General features: G+C 35.7%; 1 protein-coding gene across 2 annotated transcripts in view; it reads right to left on the reverse strand.

Moving 5' to 3' along the window:
* Ankrd17 (ankyrin repeat domain 17) overlaps positions 1–24,580 on the reverse strand; it is a 139,216-nt gene that overhangs the window by 81,453 nt on the left and 33,183 nt on the right. For both annotated transcript variants that reach the window (XM_042678388.1, XM_042678389.1), the window contains exon 2: positions 2,480–2,633. In XM_042678388.1, the coding sequence (XP_042534322.1) occupies positions 2,480–2,633 (154 nt within the window). The remainder of the gene's footprint in view (positions 1–2,479; positions 2,634–24,580) is intronic.

Consider the following 24,580-nt stretch of genomic DNA (forward strand, 5'->3'; position numbering starts at 1 on the left):
CACTCCACTCCTACTTAAGTTTGGCACTAACATTACACAGAAAGCCACACAGCACATGAGGATTCATTTGCTTCCTAGAATCCACTGAAAATCCTTCCCAACATCCTATTTTTTGGCACTGAGGAATCATATGCAGGGCTTCATGCATGCTATGCTAGGCAAGTAATCTACTACTAAGCCAGCTTCCTCACCCCCACCCACCCACCAGGACATCTTTTCTGCAAAGGACCAAACCCAGGAACCTCTGGGCTTTTGTCTTTTGTTGCTTTCAAATTCTTGCTGGAATCTGTGACAAACCAAGTCCTTACTGCCCCCTCCATCTGCTCCTCAGTGCAGCTGACCTCATTCTCTCCCCAACCAACATGTGAGTGAACCTTTTTTTCTTGGTCCCGTCCCCTCCTCCATCCATTACTCCTTTCCTTCAGCCCTGCTGTCAGGAAGGATAGGCTGGTTAAAGGAGAGAAGGTTGGTCTGACCCTGAGATGGCGACAGCTTTAAAGACCAGAAACAGGGAAGGAGAGAATGGGGAACTTAGGCAGAGAGGGACAATTAGGGAGCAAGACACAGGTGGGATAGGGGACTCCATTCTAAACTGTTGTGTAAAATTTTTCAGTAAAAAAGGAAAAGAAAAGAAAATGAAGTCAGGTGCTCACACCTGTAATCCTAGCTACTAAGAAGGCTGAGATCTGAGGATCACAGTTTGAAGCCTGTTCAAAGTCTGTGAGACTCTCATCTCCAATAAACTACTTAGAAAAAGCTGGAAGTGGCAGTGTGGTTCAAGTGGTAGAGCACTAATTTTGAGTACAGAGAGGCTCAGGGACAGAGCTCAGGCCCTTGAGTTCAAGTCCCAGGACTGGGAAGGGAAGGGAAAGGAAGAGAAAGGAGTGAAAAGAATGAAAGAAAAATATGAAGGAGGGGGAAAGGGAGAGGGAGAGAGAGAGAGAGAAAGAAAAAGAAAGAAAGAAAGAAAATGAAAAGGGGAGAGAGGTGAAACAGAAATAGTGAAGTAGGGAGAAGTGATTATATGTTTAATCAAGATGTAAAACACTGTTCCTATGGGGATACATATAATCCACTCCAAAAACATTTAATGATTCACTATGCAAGTTTCCAAAAGGAGTCTATATCAAAAATTAGGGGTACAAGAGAGGATTGTATACATTTTTTTTTTTGGTCGATGGTGGGGGCTGAACTCTGGGCCTGGGTACTGTCCCTCAGCTCTTCAGCTCAAGGCAAGAGCTAAGAGCTCTACCACTTGAGCCACAGTGCCACTTACGGCTTTTTTCTGCTTATGTGGTACTGAGGAATTCAATCAATGGCCTCATGCATGCAAGGCAAAAACTTTACCACTGAGCCAACTCTCCAGCTATATACAATTAATTATTGGTATCCATGGCAGTTATATTCTATGAAATTGCTGAATTAGTAAATAATAAACCACCATTCCCTTATGTTACTGCAAGCCTCTGGTCACATTTCATTAGTAAACAACTTTGTTTCATATGTGTCTGTTTAGATTTCTTAATATATCCTAGTGGATTAGTTGAACTCACAAGTCTCTAACTATACAAAGGCACCATACCTCATTCCTGAATGTTCCCCTAACATATGCTTCCCTAGTAAAGCCCACTAAAGCCTTCCCATACTGAAAAGCACCAGAATATTTTCAGCATGTTTGGGGGTTATTATCTTTTCTTGTGGTGCTGGGATTGATTTCCAGGAGATATGCTACCAGACAAGCACTGTACCACTAAACTCTGTAGAGTTACAAACATTGAAATCACTAGCAAAAAGCTTGAAATTGTGAAAAATGTGGCACTAAACTGACTGCTTAAGAAAATTTGTCTGTAGTATGAGAGTTAAAAGGAGCGCAGACAGAGCATCATGTTACCAGGGAAAAATAGGATGACTCAAATTTTTCCGTCTGTGCCTCACCATGAAAAGCTATGAAAACTATTTCAACTATAAGTTAACTAGTGCACAAATTCACAATTACGGAATTCACAAATAAAGAAGACCAACTATTAAACTCTTTTGGTACCAAGTTTTTTTGAGATATGAATTTTGTTTTTGCCTAGGAAAGCACCTGAACCACAGGATCTGCCTATTTTAGGCTTTCCATCCTGGGATGACAAGTATGAGTCATCATGGTATTGATTGAGAACGGACATTTCAAACATTTGACCAAGATTGCCTGGAGCTCTATTTCTCCTAATCTCAGCTTTCTAAGTAGCTAGGACTAAAGGCCACCAACACTCAGCTAAGCAAGCAATCCTTTAAGATATACTATACAATAGAATGTGGCTTTTCCTCTGGTAACAAAAAATAAATGTATTTTAATAAAATATTCCCTTGGAATTCTATAGAAAAGAACTAATTTTTTTGAATAGTATCATACCAAATATATAAGATCACACATTATGAGTAACAAGACACTAGATTTCCATACAGTTCATTACTACAGAGTTTACAGACGTACCTGCAGCTTCGAGTAAAGCTTCTAGTCTAGCTTGTGTTTCTGGATCTACTGTCCTGAGGTCTGCGCCATCAGCAGTACCAGACAAGAGCAACTTGGAAGCTGTTTCCAGCATTGGATTTTCCAAATCATCCTGATCCAAAATGAAAGACTCCACCTAAAACACAATTTGAAGGGGGGAAAAAAAAAAGAACAAAAAAAGGAAAGAAGAAAGGAAAGAAAGGGGAAATGAAAAAGGGGGAAAAAAAAGGAGAAAGAAAAAATAATTGAACATGATTATTACTAATGATAAATACAATGGCAACCCTAAATAAATTCAAAGTGTCTAGGCTATTATTTAATGAAAAAAATTAAATTTGTACAAAAATTTAAGAACTCATTAACTGCAGTTTCATTTTTTAAGATAAAATGTATATATTCTTTTCCATGGTAATGTGGCTATGAAAGGTATATATGAGGTTAGAAAGTTGGTAGGTTATGAAACAAATTATTTTAATAGACAACTTATATCAGCAGTCTTCCTTCCTCTAACACTCTGTGAGTAGTTTCTAAACATTTTACTTTCATCTTTGTGTGTGTGTGTGTGTGTGTGTGTGTGTGTGTGCGCGCGCGCGCGCGCGCGTGCGCGCCCGCCCTGGGGCTTGAACTCCAAGCCCGAGCGCTGTCCTTGACCTTTTTATACTCAATGCTAACACTCTGTCACTTGAACCACAACTCCACTTCTGGTTTTTTGGTAGCTTTATTGGACATAATAATCTCACGGACTTTGTTGCCTGGCTAGCTATGAACTATGATCCTCAGATCTCAGCCTCTGGAATAGCTAGGATTACAGGTAAGTGCCACTGGCGCCAGGATCCATAACCTTTTTATTCATTGCTAAAGTACTGTTCTCTCTAAGACATCACCTAAGAACTTTAGAAACTGAGTTACAGTTGCCAATAAATCCACAGTCCATGGGGGGTGGGGTGGGGGAGAGAAGTAGGAGAAGGATGAGGGAAGGGTTAACAAGTTTAACAGGAAATGTACTTATTATTGTACTTAGGTAACTGTAACCCCTCTATACATCACCTTGATAATAAAAAACCACATTCCATAACATTGTCACTGCTTTCTTCAGAAAAGTCCCTAAGCACTAGATGTTAGTCCCCAACAATTACAAATTATAAAATTCTTGGGAGCTTAATTTTATCATTGCAATACATAGTCCATTAAAATGGCTGGCTGAGCTGGGCAGCAGCAGTGGCTCATGCCTGTAATCCTAGCTACTTGGGAAGCTGAGACCTGAGGATTGCAGTTCAAAGCCAGCCCAGGCAGGAAACTCCATGAGACTTCCGGAAGTGGTGCCGTGGCTCAAGTGTGGACCACTAGCCTTGATCTGAAGAGCTCTGGCATAGTGCCCAGGCCCACAGTTCACAACAGACAAAAAAACAAAACAAAACAAAAACAACCAACGCCCCCCCCCCAAAAAAAAAACCAACAACAGACTGGCTCACCACATAGTGATTGTTAAGAGCATTTATAAAATTATACTTTTTTATTTACTTCACCAAGGGTATTCTTAAAAGTACACTAGTTTTTGCTTGCTTGTTTCTTTAAATATAATTGCATGACAATAAGGAATACAGTAATACTAGTATATTTTGCATATTTTGGTGCAAAAGCTCAAAGAGACCAAAAATGTCAGTGCAAGTGTTAACACAGTACAACTGGCCAATAACTTCTTAGGTTAATGATGAAAAGTTTTGTTCTCTTGAACACCCTAATACTCTCTCTCTCTCTCTCTCTCAAATGATATTTCTGATCTTGAGGGACCTGTAGATTATATATTCAGAAGAATTACCATAAATAAACAAATTCAATTAAAAGAACTTTACAGAATGAGAAAACTAACTTCTAATAGGGAAAATTTCTGTTGTGCCATTCCCTGTTACAATGATACTGGCAAGGAGATATCAAAATGTATCTTTTTTTTTGGGGGGGGGGGGGGTCCAGTCGTGGGGGCCTGGGCGCTGTCCCTCAGCTATTCAGCTCAAGGCTAGTGCTCTACCACTTGAGTCACAGCGCCACTTCCAGCTTTTTTCTTTTTGCTTATGTGGTGCTGAGGAATGGAACCCAGGGCCTCATGCATGCAAGGCAAGTGCTCTACCATTGAGCCACCTTCCCAGTCCCCAAAATGTATCTTTTTGTTGATATACAGTTGATACTATATAAAATATCACTACAAGTCGTTATGTCCAAAACGAACTTTACAACTTTGGTGGTGGGGGAGGGGGGAGTGGGAGGATTGGGTGGGGGGGCAGGGGGAGGATGGGAAGGGATGGGAAAGGGAAACAAAGGAAAAGACTACAATGCTTGATAAGAAATGTACTCATTATCTTGCCCATGTAATTGTAACTCCTTTGTACAGTATTTTCACAATAAAAAATAAAGTAATTAAAAAATTTAAGAAAAAGAAATACAATTCACAAATATAAGATATTTGTTTGCTTTTGAAACAGAGTTTTACTATGCTGCCAAGTCTATCAAAATCTTGGGCTCAAGTAACGATCTTCATTGGCATTACCAGTAAATTCATAACATTAAAATTATATCATTTTTTCATGCCCATGGCTCACTCCTGTGAGTGAGCTATAGTACTTGAGACTGAGATCTGAGAATCATAGTTCGAAGGCAGCCTGGGCAGGAAAGTTCACAAGACTCATAACACTATTTCCAATTAATCATCAAAATGCCTGAAGTACATCTGTGGCTCAAGTAACAGAATGCTAGCCTTGAGCAAAAAAGCTGAGCCCATGTCAAGTTCACGATTAGTACAAAACAAACAAGAAAAAAGTATATTGTTTTACCTTGAAAGTAAGCTATCTAGTAAATAAGTTTTCAAATAGAAACAGAACACTCTGAAAATAGTATTTGTAAACATCTAGAAGTTTTCATAAAATTCTGAATTACATTAACTACAATCAATCAAAAAAGAATCATACAGCTAACTAGTTGAAGTATTACAATTTAGGAATGTCAAATAATAAAGTTATATTTTAGGAAACTGACTTAGGAATCATCTGATTCAGGTTGTAGCAGAAAAAAAAGCCTGTTTTGAAACATAATCTAAAATGACTTTATAAAAAATGCTGTTGTCCAATCCAATGAAAGAATACAAAAAGAAAATTTAAAAAACAAAAACATAAACACAGAAAAATATAACACGTGAAAAGTAAATATTAATCAAAGGTAGAAATCAAGGGTATAGGCTTAGGGTATAGGTACACCACAAGCAATACAGTGGCTGTGTTTCATCCTTAGAATCACCATACACACACACATGCACACACACAAAAGGGAAAAAATACTAACATAAATATAAAACAAGCTGGGCATCAGTAGCTCACACCTGTAATCCTAGCTACTCAGGAAGCTCACATCTACGGATCAAGGTTTAAAGCCAGCCCAAGCAGGAAACTCATTGAGACTCTTATCTCCAATTTACTACCAGAAAACCAGAAGTGGTGCTGTGGTTCAAGTAGTAGAATGCTCGCATTGAGCTGAAGAGCTGAGGGATAGGGCCAAGGCCCAGAGTTCAAGACCCACGACCGACAACAACCACAAATATGTACATATACAGCGCAAAACGAACAAAGTTGCAGAAGAAATGAAATCAAGGGTGCTCAATGTGTTCATATAGACACATGGAAGAAGGAATATGGTACTGGAAGAGAAGTATAATTTTCTGTGACAGAAAAAAAGTCATGAAAAGTCAAATGAAAAGTTAATCACAGAGGCATTAATTTTCAATTACAAGTTATTTTCTAACATTAAATCCTCTATGCTACATTGCATTATCACTGAGCCTCGTAAAGACTTACTAAAGAAGTTAAACTTTAATCTTTAAAGTATAGAAACATTTATTTTCTTTTCCTTTTTTAATTGGTATATATTAATTGTACTAAATTGCTTTATTGTATTTCCATATATGCATATATAGTGATCAAATCCTCTATTTTCTTTCCAAGCCAATAATAGTTTCTTACTAAATTTCTCCACAGAAAAGACAGAAACAGTTACAGAAATGAATAATGTTTAATGTTCTATACTGTATAAGACAACTATGGCTGAAAATTAGTACTATATTTCAGACTAGAAGAGGATGACCCTGAGATTTCAAACACAAGAATTAATGTTTGATGTGATGGATGTAAGTTATCCTGATCTGATCATAATATATTATGGATACTTACTGAACTGCCACACTATACTTCATAAATATGTCAAATAAAAATGTTCGTTGTTCAGCAGCACAACAAAATAAAATTTAATAGGTTTCCAGAATGTTGGCAAGCTCATTTTAAATTCACCATTCTTACAATATGCAATATGCACAACTCAATAGCTTAGAAAAATATAGTATACCCTAATGACTATGACATCTATAAAGGGAACTTCAAAGAAAGAGGGTAATTAATGAGACAGGAAAAGAATACAAAGAGAATTATTTCTCCCTTCCTTACCCTCAGTTGGAGATAAATGAAGGAGGTAATTTCAAAGACACTATTAGGATATGAAGTTACAGATATGAATACTACTTTTGTTGCCTCTAGTGTAAACTAATCAAACATTTCTCAAACATCGCTAAACCTTTCTGCATGCGTTTTTCAACACATAAATGTTTTCAATACTCCAAGAAAACAAGGACTTAGAATTACTGATGTACATCTAATAACACTTTCTCAAGTGTCTCTGAAAAGAAGTCAAAATTTACTAGATTAACTATATTTATGAGATTCTTCTCTTTTAAATTCTCTAAGGCCTTGATGTATCAAGAAGGTTAACCATAACAAATATCATTTAAAGATATATTTTAAAGAAGTCACAGAAGACCTTGAAAAATTTTACATTAGGTAGCAGATGGAAAAAAAAAAGGTTATCTTCACAGATTTCTTTTTCTGTTTTTCTTTTTTTGGGGTGCGGGGGAAAGAGCTGGGAAAGAGAGAGAGAGCTGGGAAAAAGAGCTGGGAATGAGAAGAGAGAGCTGGGAAAGAGCTCTTCACAGATTTATTTATCATATTTACTGCAAACATTTTAAGTACAAAAATAGTTTACTACTTGGCAGAATACAGTTTATATTTAAAAAGTAGCCTTATAATCCATAAAGTTCTTTCTTTAATGAATGCATACAAATGGAGTATAAAAGTATGTGAGCTAATAAAAAGGGCTAAAGTAGCTATATAAATTCAGAGAGGAAGTAAAAAAGAACTCCTTTAACACCAGTTATCCTTTTCCCAACTGGAGGGTTAGGAGTGTAGCCCCGTGATAGTGCTTTCCTAGAATGCAAGCCAAGGGTTTGAGCTCTACAGCTACAACAAGAAATACTTAATATAAATACAGTTTGATGCAAATAGAGAATGGGGAAAGACTGACATAGGGAGATGAAATTTTATAAGCCTTCAAAAATAATGTTTTAAGCTTGTCGCTGTTGGTTCACACCTGTAATCCTAGCTACTCAGGAGGCTGGGATCTGAGGATCATGGTTTGAAGTGAGCTTGGGCAGAGACTCTCATCTCCAATAAACTACTCAAAAAAGCCTGAAGTGGAGCTGTGGCTCAAGTGGTAGAAGAGTGCTACCCTTGAGCAAAAGCAGCTCAGGACAGAATTCAAGTCCCAGGACCAGCAAATAAAATAAAATAAAATAACCAGTAAACTCTTACCACATCCCAAAGTACTTCCAATTAAAACCGAAATGCATTACCCACTTAATTTTGTTATTACAATTTCTGTTTTTCCCCTACCAGTCATGGGATGTGAACTCAGGGCCTGGTACTCACTGTCCCTAAGATTCTTTTTGCTACCATTAGAGCCATAGCACTACTTCTGGCCTTTTCTGTTTATGTAGTACTGAGGAACAGAACCCAGGTTTTCATGCATGCTAGGTAAATACTCTACCACTAAAGCCATATTTCCAGCCCCCTGTTATTACAATTTCTATAGAAAAAATCATTTTGAAGCACAACAAAGTTCTGGATGTAGACATCCTAAATGGTCTGAATAAGAAATTTAAACTATTTTGGGGGCTGGGAAGGTGGCTCAGTGGTAAGAGCGCTTGCCTTGCATGCATGAGGCCCTGGGTTCGATTCCTCAGCACCACATAAGCAAACAGAAAAAAGCCAGAAGTGGCGCTGTAGCTCAAGTGGTAGAGCGCTAGCCTTGAGCTGAAGAGCTGCGGGACAGCGCCCAGGCCGAGTTCAGACCCCATGACCGGACCCCCCCCCCCAAAAGAAATTTAAACTATTTTTTCTTTATAGTTATGAGGCTGAAACCCAGGATTTTGCTGCATGTGAGACCAGCACTCTGCCTCTTAGCTATATGCCTAGCCCTTTAAATATTTTCTGTAGCTTACATGTATAAATGACTTTCAAAGAGATTTGTTATAGGTTTATTCTCAAGGTAAAAATAAAGTCATAAGCATTTCAAGAATAACAAGTGACATTTGAATTATTTAGGATGTTCTGCTTAAATCAGTTGAAAATTTTTTTTTTCAAACTTCAGTTTGAAAGTTTGGTTTCTCTGCTGAAAGCTGGTGTCCTATTACTTGAGCCACAACTCCACTTCTGGACTGCACAGTATAACCAATTATCAAATTTCAAGAGCAAAAGAAGATAAATTTAAGACCCTTAGAAATCATAGGTTAAATTTACTGTACAAATAAGAAATGTGGTAAATTTCTAAATATCCAGCACAAAGACTACTTAATGAATACTTTCTACTAGAAAATTCACTGTTAAAAGTAATAAGACCTTAAACTTTCACAACACCTTAGTAAAGCTAACTTTAAATTCTTCATTTAACTATATCAGGTTGTCACTAGTTAAACTCACTGTTTAAGATTGAAAGTGCAAGCTAGGCACCAGTGGCTCACACCTGTAGTCCTAGCTACTCAGAAGGCTGAGATTTGAGGATCATGATTCAAAGCCAGCCAGGACAAGAAAAGTCCATTAAACTCTTATCTCCAATTAACCACCAGAAAACCGGAAGTGGCACTATGGCTCAACTGGTATAGTGCTCAGGCCCAGAATTCAAGCCCCATAACCACCACCATCACCAACAACAAAAAGAAATAGAATGAGTTGGGCATAGTAGTATATGGGTGTAATTTCAGCACTTAAGAAGGCATTGGAGGAAGAGAATTGTTACTTCAGCCCAAACTATGCTGTGTTACAGAGACCCTGTTTTCAAAACAGGAAAGGAAGTAATATCAGAGAAGGAAATGAAACCCACATACATGATTTAAAACTTTTTTTGTAAACAAGTGAAATTAATTAATATGGCTCATGTAACCCAGTATATCTAAGGGGCATATTTTACTTCTCTTACTATATGTTTCAAATACTTCAAGTTTTTCATACTAATAGCAGTTCACATTATAAGGTATGTTTTCAGAATGTTAATTGAATCTTTGACTAATTTTTTTCTAGAACAATACATAATTCTACACACTTGCTCTAGGAAAAGAAGCTCTCTTCTTCAAGCAAAGGTTGTCATACTTAATTTAAAAAAATTTGTGTGCACATGTGTGTGTGAGCACATATACGCCAGCCCTGGGCACACTGTGCCTGAGCTTTTTCACTTAAAGCTAGTGCTTGCCACTCAAGCCACAGCTCCACCTCTGGCTTTCTGATGGTTTACTGGAGATAAATGTCTCACAGACTTTCCTGCATGGTATTGAGATTTAAGTAAATAAAACTAAAGAGAACATGACTGAAGATATTTGTTTTCAAAAGCAAAATTTTGTGAAATACCACTAGTTTATCCCTACTGAAAATATTCCTTTAAAAATAGAAATGAACACAAGAAAAGGGTATTCTTGGAATCGCCAACACTAAGCTGCTCTTAATACAGAAACCAAAAATGTAAAATATGGCCTTTAACACTGCAAATATTTGTTAACAATTCCTTAAAATTAGAAAAGTAGACATACACTGTAACATTTTTAAAAAACATTGGCTTTTTAAACTACAAAAGCTGGAGTTGAAATAATACCAAAGCTGATATTCTGAGGGACAAGAGTACTTAAGTAACAAAGGCTGTTTAACTCAATTCAGTAACTGAAGAAAACTCAGATAAGATAAATTAATTCCCAAATTGGGAAGGAAAAGAACACATACATAGCCCTGACCCAGAACAAAATATAGCTGTTTCACAAGCAAGGGAAGTAGGTGTGGAGATCATCAATACAATATATTCACTGTAATACTCATTGTTAATATTTTTAAAAGCCTACATGACAGTACGAAAGTGTATAAAACTTTTTAGTAAAAAATGACACACTAGCTGGGCACCGATGGCTCACACCTATAATCCTAGCTATTCAGGAGGCTGAGATCTGAGGATCGGGGTTCAAACCCAGCCTGGGCAGGAAAGTCCATGAAACTCGTATCTCCAATAAACCACCAGAAAACCAGAAATGGCACTGTAGCTCAAGTGGTAGAGCACTAGCCTTGGCTGAGGGACAGTGCTCAGGCCCAGAGTTCAAGCCCCATGACCGACAAAAAAAAAGACATACTTTTCTCCAAAGAGCAAAAAACAATCAAGTATATGCTATTATAAGAAAGAAACCTAAATCTTTTGTTTTTTAAGATTAAAAATAGAGACAAGGGGTGTTTTATTGATGGTATCTCTTTTGCACAAATAAAGATAATAAAATCAATTCCAATGATGTGTTACTAATATCAACTGAGAAAGAATTTAAAAAGGGACATTTTATTAAGAAATGAAAATGTGTAAATGTCTGATTTATGCACCTAACAATGTGATAAACATATGAATCTTTCCCAACACCTATCTAAGAAAATGAAGAAAAGTCATTTTGGATACAGAAGGCTCAGAAATAGAACCAAAATTTATACTAAAACCAAGCTTAATAACATAAAGAAATACAGTTTTTAAATTTTATTTTAAAAACTTAAGCTGAGTGCCAGTAGCTCATGCCTGTAATCCTACTCAAAAAGTTAAGATCTGAGGATCTTAATTCAAAGCCAGTCTGATCAGGAAAGTCCATAAGACTCTTCTCCATTAATCTACCAAAAAAGCCAGAAGTGGAGCTGTGGCTCAAGTAGTAGAGCACTATTAGCCTTGAGCAACAGAGCTCAGCAACAGAGCCCAGGCCCAGAGTTCAAGCCCCAGGACTGAAGTACGTACACATGTACACGTACACATACATACACACACACATATACACACACATTTCAACAAAAAACAAAATTTCAAATTATAGTAAAGTTTATAACAAAGCTATGATCTTGGTTCATGAAGCTAAAAGAATCTAAATTTTAATAATAAAAGGATGATAGTCCATAAGCAAATAAAAGTTTGAATTATGAGCACATTACCTCCTAGGAGAAAAAAACTATCAGAACCCAAGAAAGACTTAAATCCAAACCCAAATATATCAGTGTAAATAATGAGAAAAATAGAAAGGAAGAAACTGAGACAAGGTTTTTGGGGATAAATGTAGCAAAATGAAACAAGTCTTTAAAAATTATAAAAGATCAGAGATAAATGGGTATTTTTCTACCGTTATTAAAACAAACATAAAAAAAAAAAATCCCAAAAAAGCTACAGCACATATGTACGCTGAAAAAATACCTTTAGGTTTGCCATCAATCTACCATGCAAGACAGCACTAAATAAAAAGGTCCTTAGAAGGGATTTCTACCTAATATAAGAAGCATTATTAAAAAGAACATAGTATTTTATTTTAATTACAAAGAAAATAGACGGAGGGGAAAACCTCCCTAGAACATCATAAATAACCCTTTTAACAGACCTTAATCAATCAGGAATAGCCAACCCTACTTTTAAAAAAATCCAAATGAAACACATAATAAATTCAGTAGTATAAAAAAAAAATCTGCAAGAAAAGGGACAGGGCTAGGGATCAAACATAAGGCCCTGATTCAAACACTAGTACCATAAAAAGAGAGAAAGACAGGAGTGGGGAGAGAAAGTGCGAGTAAAAGCAGTGATTACCACCCCATCCCCCCCCCACCCCCGCCCTGTGGACTAGGAATTCTTTCTGCAATTCACGTTCTTAGCTTGTATTTTAACCTCTCAAATGATACCACAAAAAATGAGGCTCCCCAATGGACTCATCACCTTGCTCATGTACTGTAACCCCTCTGTACAGGATCTTTACAATAAAAATATATATAAATTAAAAGAGAAAAAAAAAAAAAAGGATCCCCTCTCTACCTACTCTAACATACTACTCATTCCCTTTTTATTAATACTATCACTAGCGGAAATTGCCTCATTTTTTTTGGTACTTGGTTATTATCTCTTCTCTTTAAATAACAGAAGTGTAATAACTAATGTGTGTACAGCTTCTGCATAACACAGGATCTAAACTTTTGTTAAATGAAATATTTTAAAATATGATAGTAAATATATTAATTCACGATTCATCTTTGCAATGGAAAAGAATACAGAAAATTAAATTACAATAAAAATTAAATTATAATATTACCATAAAAATATTTGCTAGGCCCAAAAGGAAACTTTGTTTGATTAAACATCAGAAATCCAAGGTATATACAACTTTAGAAAAAAAATTAGGCCTATTTCATTCAAATCAGGAAAAAGATGTCCAAATCAGAAATTGTAGTGAACAGTTCTGAAATACTAACCAATTCAAAAAGATCAGAACAAAAAACTAAAGGGGAAAAAGAAAATCTGAAAAAGGAAATGACATCATCTGCAGAAAATGTAATTTTCCTTCTAGAAAGTTCAAGAGAACCAACTGAAAACTAAAATAAATAGTAAGGTCAATATAAAAAGAAAACTGTAGCCTTCCAACATACCCATAAAAAAATAAACAAAAGCAGAAGATATAACTCACAAAAACGGAAAAAAGTACTTTAGACTAACACCTAACTTTTTAGTGTTTAAGACCTACATATAAAAAGTGCAAACATTACTGAAGGACATAAAAGAACACCTGAAGAAATGGAGAAGCATACCATTTTCCTGGATGGGAAGACTCAATAGTGTAAAGATGTCAATTCTCCCCAAATTAATCTGTAAATTCAATGCACTTCCAATCAAAATCCCAAAGGGATTTTTAATGGAACTTGACATGTTGACGCTAAAGTTCATCTGGAAGAGAAAATAACAAGAATTGCCAAAAAATTTTTTGAAAAAGACAATGGGAAGGGAACTCCTACTGGATGTCAAATATAATATAAAATGAGAATAATCAAAAACCATAAGGTACTGAATCCAGATTATATATTTTTAGGACTTATATGATAAAGATTGTATTTTTTTCAGGTCAGTAAGGAAAAAAAAAGACATCATTAAACTGCATTAATTTTGGAAAATGGATATAAAGCTGAAAAAAAAAGTAATTAGGTGCCTAACCCCCCAAAAAAATCCAGATGAATTAAAATCTACTAGAAACACAAATAAAACTAAATAGAAGAAAATTTAAGACTGAAATGTAATAATGTAAATAAGGCTTTCATGAAGACTTAGAATGAAAAAAACAGTAAGATTTTAACAGTAAAAAATTAAAGATCCAAAAATGTCACAAAATAAAAATTGCAACTAAGAGCAAATGTTGTAAGTTACATAATGTATTTACGAAAGAATCAAAGAAATTTGAGGATTTTAGTAACACTACATGGGATAAAATTTTAAGTAAGCAATTTATAACTAAAACACATTTCCAGTAATATGTTTGAGTTCAAAGTGAGATTAGAGTAATAAAACAAGATAACATTTTTTTAATCTTTGAGCTCATAATGCTTAAGGTTTCGAAAGAAAATTTGCTAAGATCTAAAATTTCAACAGTTAAAATGCAATTTTTATCCCAAGCATTTAATTTACAAAAGTATTTACACATATAAGCAAAGAAATGTGTATAGGGATGTTATTACAACAGTGATTAGAGTAAAATGAAATAATCTCTACATCAATAAACTAGTGGTTAAAAAAACACATTGAATAAGTGGCTTAAGAATGAAGTAAAAGCTTGCTTAAGGCAAGATTTTAAGTCATAGAGCATCTGATAAACAAGTGCAAGACTGACTTCAAATCCCAGTGCCACTAAAATAATAATAAAACAATGCAAATAGTATTAGTTATAATTATTATTTTACAGGAGGCTCATGTCTGTAATCCTAGCTACTTGGGAGGATGGGATTGTTTGAATCATAGTCTTGAGATCTTCCAAGCACAAAAAAAAAAAAATCCATATCTTGACCCCCTCTTCTTAACGAAGTGACGGATTGGGTGGTCGAAGCTTATTACAGAAAGTAGGTTCCATGTGTTAATAGGTGAAAATGAACTCAGGTGCATGCCCAGTCAGGAAGTAAGAAAAAAAATAAGCGGCAAAATCAAGGCTAGAGGCATGACTTAGAGATAAAAGAGCCAGCTTAGGAAGCACAAGACCCTAAAAATCAAATCCTACTGCTGCCAAGAAAGGAAGGAAGGAAGGAAAGAAAGAAGGAGGGAATAAGAAGGAAAGGAAAAAAGAAAGAGACCACACAGAATAGTCTTCAGACCAAGACCTAAATCTCAATACTATTACAAACTGTAGCATTCTGTACCATTACACTCACTTTAGCCTGCATCATTTGTCTTCCATAAAAGATTAATAGTGATGGTTCACTCCAATTTGTCTATCGTCCTCCCTTGAAAATTAATTCTCTTTAGCAGAGACACTATTTTGTTCATTGATCTAGTCCTTGACACCTAAAAGTATCATAAAAAAAATTTAAAAACATTTATCAAGTAAATATATAAATACTGGTGCAGAAAGATCTCTATATTACAACAGGTGTTGAAAAGTCACCTGCAATAAAATGTATTTACTTAGTGATAAAGAATAAAATCAATAGGGTAACATCTCTTAAATTATTCCATATTCTTCTGTATTGTTTAGAAAAATTTTCTATGTCTAAAATTTTACCTTTGATTTTAATAAATAATTAAGAGGTAAAGAAAATCCAACTTTTCAAAACTTAAAAAATCAGCTGGTACATTGGTACATGCTTGTCATTCAGGCGATGGTAGGAAGTATAAAACAGGACAATCACGGAATCACTATCCCAGTCTGGACAAAAGCAGAAACCATCTCAAAATTACCAGCAAACATAACAACAAAAAAGGCTAATGGTGTGTCTTAGCAGTAGCACATCTGCTAAGTAAGTGCACGGTCCTGTGTTCAAATCCCAATACTGCTACTAACAATTCCAAATTAAAGACAGCCATACTGGCATGTTTCTGTAATTCTATCACTGGAGGATGAAGAAGGGAGATCACAAGTTCCAAGTCAACCTAGGTAGGATACAGAGTGAAACCTATCTCCACACACAACACCAAAAAGAAAAACAAGACTCACCATTTTCATTTGTTTAACAAAAATGTGGTGAATTTCTATTTATTTTAAATTCTCATCAAGACTAGAAATTATTTTTCCTCTTTCAGGACAAAAATCACAAGGCACTTTTGCTTTACATTTAATGGTTAGTGAACGGGTAACACCTTTTCCTGTGTTTACTGGGCATTTTCTTTCTTGAGTATATGTTAAGATCTTTTCTTCAACTTTTATTGGATTTTTCTTCCCTTACCAAGTTGTGAGTCTTTTTTTTTTTTGGCCAGTAATGGGGCTTGCAATCAGTCTCATGCTCTCAACTTGATTTTCTGTTCACAGCTGGTGTCCCACTAGTTTAGCCATGATCTCAGTTTGCTGGTTATTTTGGAGATGGACTATTACAGTCTTTTCTGCCTGAGCTATCTCAAATCTTAGCTCCCTGCCTAGCAAGATTAGAGGCATGAGATAACATGTATCTAGCTGAGAATTCGTAATATATTGGGGAACAAATCTTTTATTAGAAAACTAGTTTGCACTTAAGTGGCTTGTCTTTCCTTCAGCATCTTAATACTTTCTAAGTAATACTTTTAATTTGTATAAAATACAAATTAATCATTTTGACTTCTATTTTTGTGTCTGTACCTTAAAACATTTTTTTTATTGAACTCCTTCTGCAACTCCTTCTGCAACTTTCCACTGAAAGTCAATTGCTCATGCATTATAAGACCTTCTGTTGACTTTCTACACTGTTCAATTATGTTGTTTATCTCATTAATAATTTAATTCATATTCATAATTTAATTCATATTTTTCAAAATTCTTTTAGCTTGTTGGGGCCTTGTCTACGCAGGTATTAGAAAGATTCTTAATTTTATACAGTACATTTCATGCCCGAAAAGCCTCATGGAATTTTGCTATGACATTTTGAGAGAGAGGGCAACAGAAGAAAACATTATCGTACTTATCAATCCACCTATAATTTTACTTAGGTGATCCCTGACTTCTCTCAAGGTTTTATTAAACAATTTGTTTAAATTAGTCTGGGGCTTGAAGTAATGTTCACGTACATTTCATATCTGCTCATTGTAGTAACAAAAAACAGTACAGGCAGTGGGTCGTATTTATAATTCTAGGTATTCAGAAGGCTGAAATCTTCAGATCATTGCTCAAAATCAGCCAAGGCAGACATATCTGAAAGACTCTTATCTCCAATTAACCAGCAAAAGGCTAGAAGTGTAGCTTAAGTAGTAGAGAGCCAGTCTTAAGCAGAAAAAGACAGGCAAGAGCACAAGTACAGGCACAAAAAGGGGGGAGAGGGGCTTGTCAGGAGCTAGTGGCTCATGCTTGTAAATCCTAGTTACCCAGGAGGCTGAGAGCCGAAAATCACAGTTCAAAGCCAGTCTGGACAGCAAAGTCCATGAGACTCTTTATCTCAAATAAACTACCAAGAAGTTTGAAGTGGTGCTGTGGCTCAAGTGGTAGAATGCTAGTCTTGAACACAAAAGCTCAGGGACAGTGCTCAAGCACAGAAATCAAGCCCCAGGACTTCAGAGTTTATGAATATGAACAACAATAGGAAAAGAAAAAAGGGAAAAAGAAACATAATGTGCTTGCAGAATTTACTATTGAATAAGAAAAGCCAATTGTAAACTATCTCTTAAAAATTCAAGTTAGTGGGTTGGGGATATAGCTCAGTGGAACAGCATTTGCCTGGCAAGTGCAAGGCCGTGAGTTCAGTCCTCATCTCTGCCAAAAAATAAAAAAATAAAATTCAAGTAAGAGAAAAATATTAATTCGCCATTCTAAGATTTTAAAAACCCTTAAAGGAAGAAAAGGTGTTAAGGATCACACAGCAAAAATGACTGTTTTGTTATTCCTCCCACATCTGTATCTATTTAATTTACTGCTTAATATTTTTGAAAACTAGTATACATTAATTGTACACAGAGGAAGATTTCATATTCATATACTCTGGTCATATTTGTTATCGCCCCTTGTTTTAATGCCTGTCCTGGGGCTTGAACTCACGGCCTAGGCTCTGTTCCTAAAGGTTTTTAGCTCAAGGCTAGTGCTCTTACTACCTGAGTCACAGCTCCACGTCTATTTTGGTGGTTCATTGGGGGAAGTCTCCTTCCTTACAACCTCTTTATTTTAACCATCATGGAAATTTTTAAAATTTTAATGAGCTTCTCATAATGTATATATTTTTATCTTTCTTTTTTTTGGGGGGAAGGAGGGTCCAGTCGTGGGGCCTGAACTCTGGGCCTGGGCGCTGTCCCTCAGCTCTTCACCTCAAGGCAAGCGCTCTACCACTTGAGCCACAGCACCACTTCCAGCTTTTTTTCTTTTTGCTTATTATGTGGTGCTGAGGAATCGAACCCAGGGCCTCAGGCATGTAAGGCAAGAGCTCTACCACTGAGCCACCTCCCTAGCCCTATATTTGTATCTTTCTGTAACTCTTAAGTTTTTACAACTTGCTATTTGAATTCTGTAATTTAATTATCTAATAGTTATCTCATTTACTCTGTCCTCTTTGGATCATTTATTTCCTGTTCAGTTAAATGGGTCTAATACTCTTGACTACTTCAAATCATATATATATATTATTTGTGTGTGTGCGTGCATGTCTGTGTGCGTACGCGCACCTGTCCTGAAACTTGAACTCAGAACCTGGGTGCTGTTCTGAGATTTTGGGGGGGAGGAGGGTGGTGGTAGTTATGGGTTTGAACTGGGCACTGTCCCTGAACTCTTTGGCTCAAAGATAAGAGCTACCACTTTCAGCCACAGCTCCACTTCCAGTTTTTGAGTGGTTGGCTGGAGATAAGTGGAGGGAGGTTTTCTCCCTGGGCTGGCTTCCAACCACAATCCTCAGATCAACTTCCTGAATAACAGGTGTGAGCCACCAGCACAGGGCCTTTCATTACTTCTTCATGTGGAAAATGTCCAAAAAGAGTCTCACAACTCTGTCTTTCTGACTTTTCTGTCTGGGCCAGCTTTGAACCACAATCCTAAAATCTCAAGTTTAGGATTACAGGCCTGAGCCACCAGCACCCAGCTGTTGTGAGATTTTTTTTTTGGGTCCAGTCATGGGGCCTGAACTCTGGGCCTGGGTGCTGTCCCTCAGCTCTTCAGCTCAAGGCTAGCACTCTACCACTTGAGCCACAGCACCACTTCCGGATTTTTTCTTTTTGCTTATATGATGCTGAGGAATCGAACCCAGGGCCTCAGGCATGCAAGGCAAGCACTCTACCACTGAGCCACCTTCCCAGCCTCCCTTTTTTTAATTCAATACTAACACTCACCCACTTGAGCAAAGCTCTACTTCAGACTTTTTGGGAGTTCACTAGATGTAAGGCTTTCCTACTTGGCATCAAACAGTGATCCTCAGATCTCAGCTTTCTGAGTAGCTGGTATTACAGGCATGAACCACCAGTTCCAGGCAAGTCCCCTCCCTCCACTTTTTTGTGCCTAAAAAAGGGGCTTGAATCCAGTTTGATTTAGATTTTTTAAAACTTGAGGGTGCCCATACACATATAATGTCAAGATACTTCCAAATTTATGCCAAAGTGTTGTATTCTGTAAGGATATTAAGATTGAAATATACAATCATCTACCTAATTTAATGGGTGCTCACATTAGAAAGTTTTATTAAAATATAACTAACTTTGACCCATTTCTTGAAGTTATTATGAGAATATGAAATTTCATTTAATTATCAATATTCACATCTACACACTAAGAAGTTTTACACTGCTCAAACTATTCTAATGAAAATACATGTCATAAATGTATATCAACTAAGTAAAACCAATGCCATCAATTATTTCAGTTGATAGAGATCACTTAAGAATAGGTCTGAATGACCAACAACAACAACAAAAAAAATCTGAAGAATTTTATCAAAATTTTTATATAGTATGCTGGTAAAATATATTTGAAACATTCATATGCAAACTTCAAATGAAACCCACTTTTATAAAGCCAAAAATGAACTGACTGTTTCCTAAAATTCTATGCATAAACAAACAAGTATCACAAGGAAAACAAGAAAAGATAACTTGCTGTTAGTGAATTGTAACTCTACCAAAAGTCACAGAAATTCCATCAAAATCAGTATTCCGGCCTAAATCAAATATCTTCCAACAAAATTAAAGCCAACCTTTCTCCTAATGATACTCAAATAAATTATTGATAAACTGGTAAATATGAAATAAATGCTGATAATCCTTAAACATCCAAGGTAAGGAATATGACCTAAAACTTTTAACATACAGAAAGTAAACAAGAATTTGAAGTGTTCATCATTAAACACACACACACACACACACACACACACACACACCACCCACCCAAGCCCCTCTAATACCCTAAAATACTAAAAAAAAAAAAAAAAAGAAAAAAAAAGAATAGAAAAGTGATCTGTATTAAAAAATTCTACAATTGTCCACTTACAACACGTATCATTTGGAGCCTCAAATTATGCCTTATGATTGTAACAGACATCAGCAATCTTGCTAGACATTAGAAGTGAACCCCTTGCTCTGGAGTTCTTTATGGCTATTAAGACAAGGTCAAGGGACTGGGAAGGTGGTAGAGCGCTTGCCTTGCATGCTCAAGGCCTTGGGTTCGATTCCTCAGCACCACATAAACAAAAAGAAAAAGCCAGAAGTGGTGCTGTGGCTCAAGTGGTAAAGCGCTCGCTAGCCTTGAGCTGAAGAGCTGAGGGACAGCGTCCAGGCCCAGAGTTCAGTCCCCACGACTGGACCCCCCCCCCCCAAAAAAAAAGACAAGGTCAACTATAAGCTGCTCAAAACATACATTTGTTTGTGTGTATGTGACACACAATGTCAAGATAATGGCTGGACACAGTAGCATATGCCATCCATAACATGGAGAAGTTACAAGATCACAGCCCAGGCCAGCCTGGGCACTGAGACCCTACCTTAAAATTAACCAGCACAAAAAGGGCTATAAGAATAGCTCATGTGGTAGAAGTATAGCAAGCCCAAGGTCCAAGTTCAATATGCAATAGCATCAGAAAAAAAAATTTTTAAATAAGTTTCAGCACTTTTTTTCATCAAACTGCTAATAAAAAAATCTCATAATTGAGAATAACAGTTTTATATTCTCTCAATATCCTTTAAAATATCAATTAAAGTAAGGACATATCCTAAAAACTTTACAGTTTTGTCTATCTGGAATTCACTAAGATCTTTTCAAGTTCAATTCTCCACTTAAATTTCTCAACCTTATGTCACTATGAACAACAGCTCCTTCCCTAGTCTGCCCTAGTTTTAACTTTAATTATTAGTAGTACTAATGACTATATTCAATAGTATTATTTTCTCCTCTAATTGTATATTGTCATTCTTTCCAACTAGAATGTAAACTCCATGAAAGCAGTATTTTCCTCTGTCTTCTTGCTGTAGTTATAGCTATACAGGATAGTAAGTGGAAGTTTACTGAATAGGTATCACATTTCTGAAGACATTAACTCTAATAAACTCTTAATTTAGAGATCCTAAGACATCTTCATGTTTTCTGTATTTTTCATCTGCTTAAAAAGTTTCTGACAAGACAGTACATCTACAAATATATTTATCTTCACCTAGAATAGTTGATCTGCAACGAAAAATTATATTGGTTAATCCTAGGTTCTTCTTGAAACTAACATTAAATACTGAAACTATTCTTGTTTTAACAGTAATTTTCTTATATTTTTACTAACTCATAAAAATTGTTTAACAATCTGACAAATATTCAGAAAAATATACAACTATTACATCAAAATAAAGTTATACTTCAAGGAGAACGGCCAAAGAATATTATAAAAACTGTCCCAAATGTGAAATTATAAATAATCCAGATAGCCAACAGTAACAGTAAACTTCCAAACTATGTAAATCAGAAAGAAAAAAGCTCAAAGCCTATACTAAAGTCAGGACATTGGGAGTGGAGGGGATATTATAGCCTACTAATGTAATCTCAGCTCTAGCGGTGGATATCTATAGAGCTGTAGTTGCAAGCAAGCCTACACAAAAAGTTATCAATAAAAAGTATTTGAAACAAAGCAAGCCTATAATCTTTAAAACATCAATAGGTAACCTGAGTTAACTTATGTTAATATAAATGACTTTTAGTTCTACTTCATATCATATATTTCTCTAATCAAAGTCAAGAAAAGTCTAAAGACATTCTCAAAGGCAAAAAAGATAGGAATTCTTCACTGTATAACAATAGAAAAATGCAGATATTAAATATTTTAGGTATTTAATTAAATAAAGTGTATAATCATAAAGAATACTAGAAAAAAGAACAAAATGAGGAAGATGGCTGAAAGATACCTTGGTATAAAATATTGCACAATTATAACAATTTGTCTTCCCTTTTTAAAGAGAGGGCTTTACTTGAAGATGTGACTCAGCAGTAGAGTACCTGCCTGCAAACATGTGCCTTGAATTCAAACTCTAGTACTGTCAAAAAATAAACTGAGAGAGTCATCTCTATATACAGATGAGGATAGCTTAGAATGTCCCTATGTAACCCAGGCCAGTCTCAAACTTCCTATCATCCAGTCAGGTCCCCAAAGTACTGAAATTACAGGCACATACTATCACCCCTGGTTACAAAAAATTTTTTAAAGTTTCCAGGTATGTGAACACATTAACCAGTAACATGTATTGAAGGGCTGGGAACGTAGCTTACTGGTAGAGTGCTGTATTGAAAAAATTTAACTAGCAATGAAAAAATTTATTAACTAGTATTGAAAAAATTTAACTAGCATTTTCTTTCAAAATACATGAATTCAGAAATTTCTCAAGCTTGCTTAATTACTTCATACAAATTCATTTATTTCTATTATCATTGGTAAGGTGCTGGGGATCAAACTCAGGACTCCTATATCCTAGGCAAGCACTCAACCACTGAGCTACATTTGACCATCTATAATGATCTTATGGTAACAAGACATAAATTACATGTGACAAAAGCTGAGCAAGGGCCAATTTTAGGTCAGAATCAACTATGGATAAACAAGTTAGATGAAAAAGCCAAAAAAATGAAAAGAAGGAAATAAAATCAAATTGGCAGCAAAATTTAAACTGCAAATAGAGGACTAAAATCTAGAAAATCTAGCCCGGACGCCGGTGCCTCATGCCTGTAATCCTAGCTGCTCAGGAGGCTGAGATCTAAGGATCTCGGTTCAAAGCCAGCCCAGGCAGGAAAGTCCATGAAACTGGTATCTCCAATAAACCACCAGAAAACTGGAAGTGGCCCTATAGCTCAAGTGGTAGAGCACTAGCCTCGAGCTGAAGAGCTGAGTGACAGTGCTTAGGCCCAGAGTTCAAGCTCCATGACAAAAAAAAAAAAAAAAAAAAATCTAGAAAATCTGTAAAAGGGAAAGAAATCATGATGAAACAGCATACACCAAAGTTGAAAGAGAAAAAGAAAGAGAGAAAGTCAAGATCAGAGACTGAATTATGAAGTCAGGTACAAAGAAAACCAAAACCATTTAACACTGGAATAGTACTGTTCATCTCTACAATCACTTGGAATTTTGGAACCCTGAGAAAGACTAGTCTTTGAGAAGTGGAAAAGTAGAAAGACAGACAGATACATTGTTTATTCGTATTACTGAAGTAGAGTGTGATATCATAGTACATGAGTATAAATGTATTTATATAAATTCAAACATGAGGAAATTATAAACTTAATTATAAATTATTCAATTTTGCTACTTAACTTAACAAAGAAAGATAAAATTAACATCTTAGTTTTTAGATATAGACATTATTCTGAAATAATTTTTATTTTTATAGAAAATATAAAGATGACCTAGTCTCTAAGAAAGAACTCTCTAGACTAAAATGAAAACCAAAGCAGTACCTGTGATACAAAGAAGGCTAAAAATGAAGTCAATAGCCTTCAAAATGAAAAGCAATCCAAATTTGACCAAATACTTCATATACTTGATTTACGTGCCAAAATGTATGATTATTTGAGAAGCCCATCATCAACTACTCAGGAGAATTTAAGCAGAGATAGACATAACTCTCAAAATAAGAATGATCTTAATCTCTCAATTCAAGAGGCCTAACACAAAAATCTGCTTTATCTTCAAGGCTCAAGTTTTTACCTGTCAAATAGTGGATGATGACCAAGATAGATTTCTAGGCATAGAAAAGGCCTAGAAATTCTGTCTCCAATTAACCTGCCAAAAGTAGAGGTAGAAGTGGGGCTCAAATGATAGAGCTCCAGCATTCTAGGCATAGGGTCTTGAGTTCAAGCCACAGAACCACTGAAACAATAATAAAAAATTTGGTCTATGATTAAACATTCCACTAAAACATGGTATTCTTTGCAAAGATTATTTACCAATATTTGTCTTTTAGCTATCTTCTACTATTCTCCTAAGATTGGCATGAAAGCTGTACTGTAACTTTTGCCCACTCTTTCAAGTAAAATTTTTAAGTAAGGCTATCCGTATTGTATAATATAGTAGTAGGAACATGTATATAAAGAATATGCAAGCATATATGCATGTTGTGTGTTTGAGTACATATACTATTAGCATTTACAGGTAAATCAAAAAATAACTCTTAAGGATAAAAATATGAAGATAATATCTAATGGATGTTCTTGACAGCCTCACATTTATAAACATATAAAATAAACAAGCATACATAAAAAGGCAACCAGAGTTGGGTACCAGCTCAAGTCTGTAATCCTAGCTACTCAGGAGA

Source organism: Dipodomys spectabilis, unplaced genomic scaffold (genome assembly GCF_019054845.1).
Source record: "Dipodomys spectabilis isolate Male_0828 unplaced genomic scaffold, ASM1905484v1 ptg000043l, whole genome shotgun sequence".
Lineage (NCBI taxonomy): Eukaryota > Metazoa > Chordata > Mammalia > Rodentia > Heteromyidae > Dipodomys > Dipodomys spectabilis.